Genomic DNA, 8,372 nt, shown 5'->3' on the forward strand with positions numbered 1-8,372 from the left:
AATTGTGGTCCGTAATAGAAAATAATTTTATACCTACCTGTGTTTAATATTCTTTGGTTTGGTATACTACTTAGTTTAAGTTTATTAGTAATCATTCTTATTTCGTGTGTAATACAGCGTGTGTTGAATCGTGTGCGAATTATGCAAAATATGTGCGAGTCTAGTGTATCTCAGCAGATGCTCCCGCCCAAATGTAGAAAACACTATTGAGACTAAGGAAGTTATAAACAATGTTTATTTGACTCTCATTGAACGCGGTGCCAGCAAGCAAGCATCTTTAGAAGAAACGGCCACATTGACGAAAATTCAAACATCAACTGTATGAAAAATTGTGAATAATCCCATTTCAACGAAGAAAAAAAGAAGCGACGCTGACATTTTCTCGAGTGTAGATGAAAGTGATCAAGATATAATTTGGCGTAAAATTTACCAGTTATACGAAGAACAAAGCGTGCCTACATTAGGCATCTTAATTAGGAGGTTTGAAAAAGATGCAACCGATGTTTGTGGCAGAACTACCTTATGGAAGTGCATGGGTTTTAGATTTAAAAAAATTGACAAAAGGCAAGTTTTAATGGATTCTTTTAGAATTCGGAAATTTCGACTGGAATATCTAGAAAAAATTAGGATTTACAGAGAACAACAAAGGCCAATTATTTACTTTGATGAAACCTGGTTCGACACTTACGATACCCCGGAAAAGGCTCGACTCAACTGATAAGTGTAAAACAAACGTGTCATCAAAAAGAGGTAAAAGAATAACTATTTTGCATGCTGGATCTAAAGATGGTTGGATTCCAAATTCCAACTTTCTCTGTCTGCGAAAAATATTAAAGATTCTTCTCTAGATTACCATTAAGACACCACCGCTACTAGTTCTAAACATTCCTCCTAATAGCGTCATTGTAATGGACAATGCAAGTTATCACAGTAGACAGTTGACTAAAACCCCTTCCCCATGTGACACAAAAGCAACAATCCAAAACTACATGTATGATAACCACATTTATTTTCACGAAGATTATACCAAAAAGCAATTAATTGAGGTTCTATAAAGCTTGAACCTACAAAAGGAATACGTCTGTGATAATTATACAAAAAATCTAGGGCATACAGTTTTAAGGCTTCCACCTTACCACTGTATATTTAATCCCATTGAACATGTTTGGCACCAACAGAAATCTGCCATTCGTCGTAACAATGTTTTTCCCCGTGTTAACTCCAATGTCATCAAACTTATAGAAGCCGAAGTTTTTAACATCCCTCCCCAAAGTTGGGCAAATTCTATTAAACATATAGAAAAATCAGAACAATCGTATATCCATATTGCAAATAATATAGAACAAATAATAATTAGAAAGGCGATGATAGCGATAGTGATACTGATATATTTTGTGAATAATTTTAAGTAATTTAAGTAGCTAATAAAAATAATTTGTAATTTTGCTTTAGATTTAAACATGAATACATACGTAAATAAATAAATATTGTTTAGTATCTTTCCTAACAAAACCCCAAATAATTAAATTCTAAGCAAAGTACGGACCTGTTCGGCCATATTTCATTCTTACAGCTTGCCCGGGTCGTTCCTTAATTCGTATCAGTTAGTCACTTTCTTATATCTATGAACAGACTTTACCAGTAACATATCAACTATTCCCGTTATTAAGACGTTAACACATTTTTGGTTGTTAGTCACTGCGCGGATATCGGATATTTTCGAAGATATTTCCCACGCCTTGAATTTTGACGTTTGTCAATTTTGACTGTCACGTCAGTAAATGTATTCGTGTTCTTTTGCGAAAATGTATCCAAAAATTAACGGTCATGCTACACGTTTGGTAAACTCTTTATCTCACTCGTTTATTAAGTACTCGCTTCGCTGCGCTCCGCTCGTGCAAATAAACTCGCACTTGTTGCATAATATACTAATTATAAACAAAACCGTTACAGGGAATCAAAATGTTATCAAAACGAACCCACAGTACAGGGTAATTACGACTGTATAGGCGCCAAATTCAAACAAAAGTTTTGTGATAACAACCTTCAAAACTTTACTATTACAGCGTGCAGGGGCCCGAGCGCATGGGAACAAATTATTTCGAAGGTATAATTTCATTGTTACTTTATAGACAAGAAAAGTTTTTTCTATTTTTTGACCTAATTTAAAAAGCGCCAAAATATTAAAATAATGCAAATAAGGACGTATATTTAGCTTAGAAGATTGACGCAAAAGTTCTTAGATGCACTGTTGCTTCTCCGACTATGGTTTCAAGTTGGAAATTTTCCATAAAAAATTAAGAACAGCTGTTGTTTTGTTGTAGCAATTCCTAATTATTTAATAGTTATTGCGCCATCTATAGGGAGAATCTGAACTAAACCATACAACTGTTTAATTATTTTGTGACAAAACGACTTAATATCAGAAAAAGAACGAGGAAAGTGAAAAAGGCGCAAAAAGAAGAGAATGACTCGTTTGCAGAAAAAAAATTCCAATAAAAGTTAGAGATCTGCAATATTCCAATTTTCTTGGGGTTACTCAAAATCAACATCTTTTTTTCACTTATTCGAAAAAATTGAAACATGGTGTGGATAGTAACGGTTTTCTTTATTCAACTATCAATTACACACGCATAGAATATTTTCCGGGAATCATCCGGAACCTGTTCACCAAGACCACCCTGACCTGGCCAATCCTATGCTGCCACCAGACCATCCTCCACCGGATGCCAAGACAACAGGACTAGCTACCCTCACGGGCACCGCTACCTTAACAGGTACCGGCACCGCAACCTTCTTGATGATCGGTACCGGTACAGGTTGGGCTACTTTAACGATACGCTCAACTGGTACCGCAACCGGTTGAGGTACAGGTACGGCGATGGCTTGTGGAGCAGCCGCTAGACCGAGCCCGAGGGATGAGGATCCTAAGGAACCGTATCCGCCTCCGAAACCTCCACCAAAACCTCCTCCAAGTCCACCGCTCAGTCCTCCAAGACCTCCATACCCTAGAGATTCGCCGTAGATGCCGCGTTTGGTTTTGGTTGACCGCTTGGGTTCTTCGGCGTATATAGAGGCAATGCACAGTACAAGAACTAGTACCTGCGTAAAGTACCAATGAATTTAATCAAGATGGTCGAATCGGAAATTACTTACGGTCTTCATGGTGGGTGTCGATGTGTTGGCGGATGGTACCAAACTGATGCGGTACGGTGCGACGCCCGGTGTATTTATCGAGATTTTTTTGCTAATCTGCTTGAAAACTGGACCGATTTTTGAATAAATGTGACGAAATTCAGATAATTTGCATAGGTCGGCCATAGAAGATCGAGAACGAATTTTAATCAATTTTGCAACGATTAATTAAGGATAAGGAGCATTAAAAATAATAATTTAACAGCCTCTCTCTAGTTGTTGGCGAAGTTTAATAATATAGAAGTAGTATTGAGTCACTAATTAGATAGCCGTTGTTAGAGTTTTGTGACTAACGGATTTTGTTTTTCGACTCTTAAAGACTTTAATAAAATATTTACTGCTATATCGTAGTCATTTTATTCAGTACATGTTTGTTGAAATTACAACGAAAAGGTTCCAAAGTCCATATTAGATACTTTCTGAACGTCGTCTGAAATATTACTTTTATGCCATATTATTGGTTATCATTTTTATGATGCCATTTTGAACCCAACGTTTTCAGTGTTTTCGCGCTCTGTTGCTCTACTTTTTAATTTTTTATATTGTGTTTATCGCAATAGAAAATGTAACTGACTTAGTTTTGAAATGCAGAAGGGCACTTAGCGTGAATCACAACCTTATAAACCCGGCTAGACACGACAATTTCGACGAGCATTTCTGCATGTATAGATATTGATAAAAATCGATAATTTTTGGGTAATAGATTAGATGCAATTTTTTTTGAGCAAAATATGCTTGTTATTTTGATGTAATTTTGTTTTAAACGTTGTTTTTTATTTTTGGCTCAATTGAAATTTATTATAATAATATTTGGAATTTTTATTTGCAATTACTAGACTTCGATAAAGGCTTGGTTTTTTTAAACAATAAGCCATTTCCTCATCCGAAGATTCTACAGTTGCTTCGTGGCCACTTTTTCCACTTTGTTTCCTTGTAAAAGTAATTTCGACTTTATTTACATTTTCCATAGAGTTTTAATCTATAAGTTTATAAAATAAACTTGTTGCTTAGAATAAATAAAAATGAACTAGTAAATAAACGCGTTTAAAAGGTCAACTGAAATAAAACCAAATCATTTTAGTTTAATATTTATAATTCAAAATATTTAGTATTTTCCAACCTTCCGTGTTAATACTGACAAGACTACCTACGCTTTAAATGAAAACGTTATTTTTTAAAAAGCTTGGACTATGAAATTAAACAGATGCACCTGGGTAAATACCAAAAACGGAAGTTTTCGTCGAACCCTTAGTTGTACTTTTTTTTCTAAATATTACTTAATTGTGTTTTTAAAATTATTTATATAATAGGGTGGTAATCTCCGATACTATGTTTAATTTTGGCGTAACGCGTCAATTAAAAAGCTAAAAAAAATACAAAAATATTTAGCATATATTTTCATATAACTTTTCACAAAAAATAGACTAGTTTTTTATTATTATACACATTTCCTACAAACGATAAGCTTTGTACACTTCAAATCACATAAACCAATCACCCCTCGCGTTACCAAAATTTTCCCAAGCCGTATCCTCCAAAAGAGGGCCCGTGGTGCCCTCCGTATCCTAATCCGGAACCACCTACCAGTACGGGTACAGCTTTCTTTATATAAACCGGATGTGCCACCGGTACCGGTACCGGCTTCGGCACGGCTACCGGTACAGGATGCGGAACGGCTATTTTAACCGGTACCGGCACCGCTACCCTAACAGGTACTTTTACGGGGTACGGTACTGGCCTATCTACCGGTACCGGTACCGGTTTTTCCACTGCTACGGGGTACGGTCGCGGTACTTCAACCGGGTAAGGACGATCTACGGGTACCGCCACAGGGTGAGGCACGGGTACTGGAACCCTGCGCTCGACGGGTACAGGGTAAGGTTGCGGCACCGGGATACCTATTCTATTAGTAATGGTAACCTGGCGGTGTATTTGGGCGCCCAAATCGATGCCGCCGCCCAAAGAAGACAATCCCGCGAGTCCCGAAGAGAGGCCATGGTCCAAGGAAGAACCAAGGAGGATGGCGGAGCCGTGGCCATAACCCAGCGATTCCCCAAAGACACCCCGTTTGGTGGTCTTCTTTGGTTCATCACCGGCCCATGTTGAGGACAGGCTTACAAGGAAAACGATGGCCTGACAGAAAACGGAAAATTTTTAAAAATTTTGCTGTCAAAAATAAAAAAGTATTTTTGCAAAGTAAATTTGAAGAATTCTGTTCTTGTACAGGGGGTTTGGTTAGATAAGAATGCTCTATGTCGGAATCTATTCATCGTAGAGACTTGGAGCAAAAAATTATTACTAAAACGGTTTTCTCAACCTTTCAAAAAGATTCTTCTCTGAAATACACCTACAATATCTACAATATTGTATTTCACTGACCTAACCAAGTCTCTTTATTATTATTTATTATTATGGAAATTTTTGATTAAATTAAATTAAGCTAAGATAAAATATACTTTCATCGTATCGATAACTTCATAAAATGTAACAGGCATTTTAATAGTTGTAACTTGTGTACAATAATTTTAATTTTTGTTAGGTACTTAGGTTTAGGCATTTGTCTTTTCTCAATGACCTACTCTTCATGCTGGCATACACTTTTTAAAAAATATTTTGAACAAAGAATACTATTATAATTTTAAAATAAGTAATGAAATTTTGTCATTGTATGTAAGAACGAGACTCTTTTCAGCCACACCAAATTTGTAACAAATTCGTTTAGTCCTTTAAGAGTTTCAGCAGTTATTTTATTAAAAAAAAAACATCCCAACAAATCTTATACTCAAAAATCTTATATTATTTTGGCCACCATCTTGGAAGTCGACAATAAGTTTTCGAGACACAGAATACACAGGTTTCGCGGTACGACATCGAGCAGTTTTAAGTTTTGAAATACTCACACAAATCTTCATCGCGGAGTTGGATGGACGACGGAACCAGATGAACTGATGCCCTATCCACGAAGAATTAATGTATTTATACGGAGCGTTTTGCGGGATAAAAGATCGTATAAAGAGGGGCGAAGAATTTGCCTGCCAAGCGAACAAGTTTCTTTACTTGCAGGGACGTTTTTCGTACTACCTTATTAGTCCGGTCGGATTACAGCCCCCCTGTAACAAGCAGATATAAAAATGAAACTGTCTCTTGCCAATTTTTATTGCGACAAACTGAAAAGTTAATTAGGGTTTTATCACTAGTTAAATGAAGGGTTAAATTTCAACCGAAACCATAGAAACGACTGGAATCGAAACGCTTCACTAAACTCACCGGATTACTGCCAGCCAAAGAAGGTCTACTTTCTTGCAGCAGAGTTGCATAAGTCGAGTAATCGTATTAGCACATGACTTTGAAAGAGGTATTCAAGCGGTTAAAGTGGTATTTATTTGTTTATTTTGCTCGACAACCGGGTTAAGGCATAAACGCATGGATTAAACATATGTAAGTTCCTTTTCAGTGCTTTCGTCTTTGTTTACCCCGAGAAAAAATAATATATGGTAACTTATCAACAACAACAACAGGAACACCTGAGTGAGAAAGTTCGCAAAGCCCTATTATAGACGATATTTATGTCTAGACAATGGTCCACGATTTGTTAAAAAATAGAACTATAAGCCACTTCACTCTATTCTAGTACAGTTATTATTGTAAAATCATTTATAAAATTTACATAAATAAGACAGAATGGCTAGTCATAAATTTTCAGCATATTCTAAACTCAGCTATCCAAAGATCCGCGGGTTTGTTTCCATTTTATTTGTTGTTTGTACAAACATAAAATATTTAACAAAAAGTTTTAACAAAGAGAAAAGTGGCTCAGGGACAAATAAATCGACAAGCGGAATATTAAAAAATATATATTCCACAAAAAACAAAAATCCGCAAAAGAAATTTCGATTTCGTTTATTCACACCTTGTCCTTTTGAAGTAGTACATTCAAATAAACGGTTGGAATTAAAAAAATTAGATGGTCGTAGCAGTCGACATATTTCACAGAAGACACTGTTTAAATATTGTAAATTAAAATTTTTATTGATTATCTCCTCTTTTTTTCAAGAATTAATTAAAAAAAAACAAAAAAAGGAGAGAAAAATCGTAACTGCTGGTTGCTTTTAGAAAAATTATTGATTGCTGCGTGCTGTTTGTCAGATTAGATGTTTAATTGCTGTTTGCGCGAAATTAGAATAGCTGTGCGTAGATTATTTTTGTAGATTTACGTAGTATTCACGAATGCTTTGCCTGGATGCTATTATGCTATATTGAACAGTTGCCATTCGCGTCTGGTTTGTGTATCGATATATTTTTTAACACTTAAGATTTTTTTTTTTTAATTTTTAGTTTCATATTGTTGCTTGTAGGCGGATATATTATTCTTAGCCTAAAGATCATGTTAATGTGTACCATGTTATTGCTTGGGTTCTCGGTCTAGACGCAAGCAGCACCCTCTTGTAATTTTCTGTAATTGCAAAATTACGATATATATATATATATATATATATATATATATATATATATATATATATATATATATATATATATATATATATATATATATATATATATATATATATATATATATATATATATATATATATATATATATATATATATATATATATATATATATATAGAGCAATGCTAATAAAACGGGCACATTCGATGCCAAAATGAACCAATGTTGGGAGGTTGGATGTGCCATTTTGGTAAAAATATGCCCTGATACTATTAAAATTTCAGGTAAAAAAGTGATGGTAAATATGTGAATATCACTGTTTAGAAAATGGGAATGTGGCAAAGCACAGGTTGAGGTCAAATGTTTAGTTTAATTTTAGTTTTAATTTTTTAGTTTACATTTGTCAAATTATTTATGATGTTTCATTCTAATGTCTTCGTTGGCAGAAGAAGTCTCAATTGCCAAGTATAAATTGCACCGTCATCAATTTTACGGTATCTCATATGATCTAGAAACAAACTGGAAAAAATATATAAATCGTTTTTCCCCAATGTTCGTTTGCTTAATTTGCCAGACAATCCTGGCGATTTTGTACATTTGGACTGACGTGAAAACTCTCATAAATCTTATAATAAATCCTGTAGATGGGATGTCAAATGATACCGAGACCACACTGTACATCTTTGCTATTTTCAAACATAAATGACAATGCTTGCATAATCGAAGC

The 8,372-nt window shown here is 34.9% G+C and overlaps 2 protein-coding genes across 2 annotated transcripts; both read right to left on the reverse strand.

The window, feature by feature from the left end:
- Nucleotides 1–2,601: 2,601 nt before the first annotated feature.
- On the reverse strand, nt 2,602–3,225 carry LOC132705715 (cuticle protein 79-like). Its single transcript, XM_060676520.1, has 2 exons — nt 3,157–3,225; nt 2,602–3,102 (listed from the first exon to the last, which is right to left on the reverse strand). The coding sequence occupies exons 1-2, from the start codon at nt 3,163–3,165 to the stop codon at nt 2,668–2,670; spliced, it is 444 nt and encodes a 147-aa protein (XP_060532503.1). The 5' UTR covers nt 3,166–3,225; the 3' UTR covers nt 2,602–2,667.
- Nucleotides 3,226–4,290: 1,065 nt separating this feature from the next.
- On the reverse strand, nt 4,291–6,139 carry LOC132704925 (tetra-peptide repeat homeobox protein 1-like). The gene is made up of 2 exons (XM_060675262.1): nt 6,096–6,139; nt 4,291–5,328 (listed from the first exon to the last, which is right to left on the reverse strand). The coding sequence occupies exons 1-2, from the start codon at nt 6,105–6,107 to the stop codon at nt 4,702–4,704; spliced, it is 639 nt and encodes a 212-aa protein (XP_060531245.1). The 5' UTR covers nt 6,108–6,139; the 3' UTR covers nt 4,291–4,701.
- Between the last annotated feature and the right edge of the window lie 2,233 nt (nt 6,140–8,372).

Source organism: Cylas formicarius, unplaced genomic scaffold (genome assembly GCF_029955315.1).
Source record: "Cylas formicarius isolate icCylForm1 unplaced genomic scaffold, icCylForm1.1 PGA_scaffold_7__23_contigs__length_41026272, whole genome shotgun sequence".
NCBI classification, from domain to species: domain Eukaryota; kingdom Metazoa; phylum Arthropoda; class Insecta; order Coleoptera; family Brentidae; genus Cylas; species Cylas formicarius.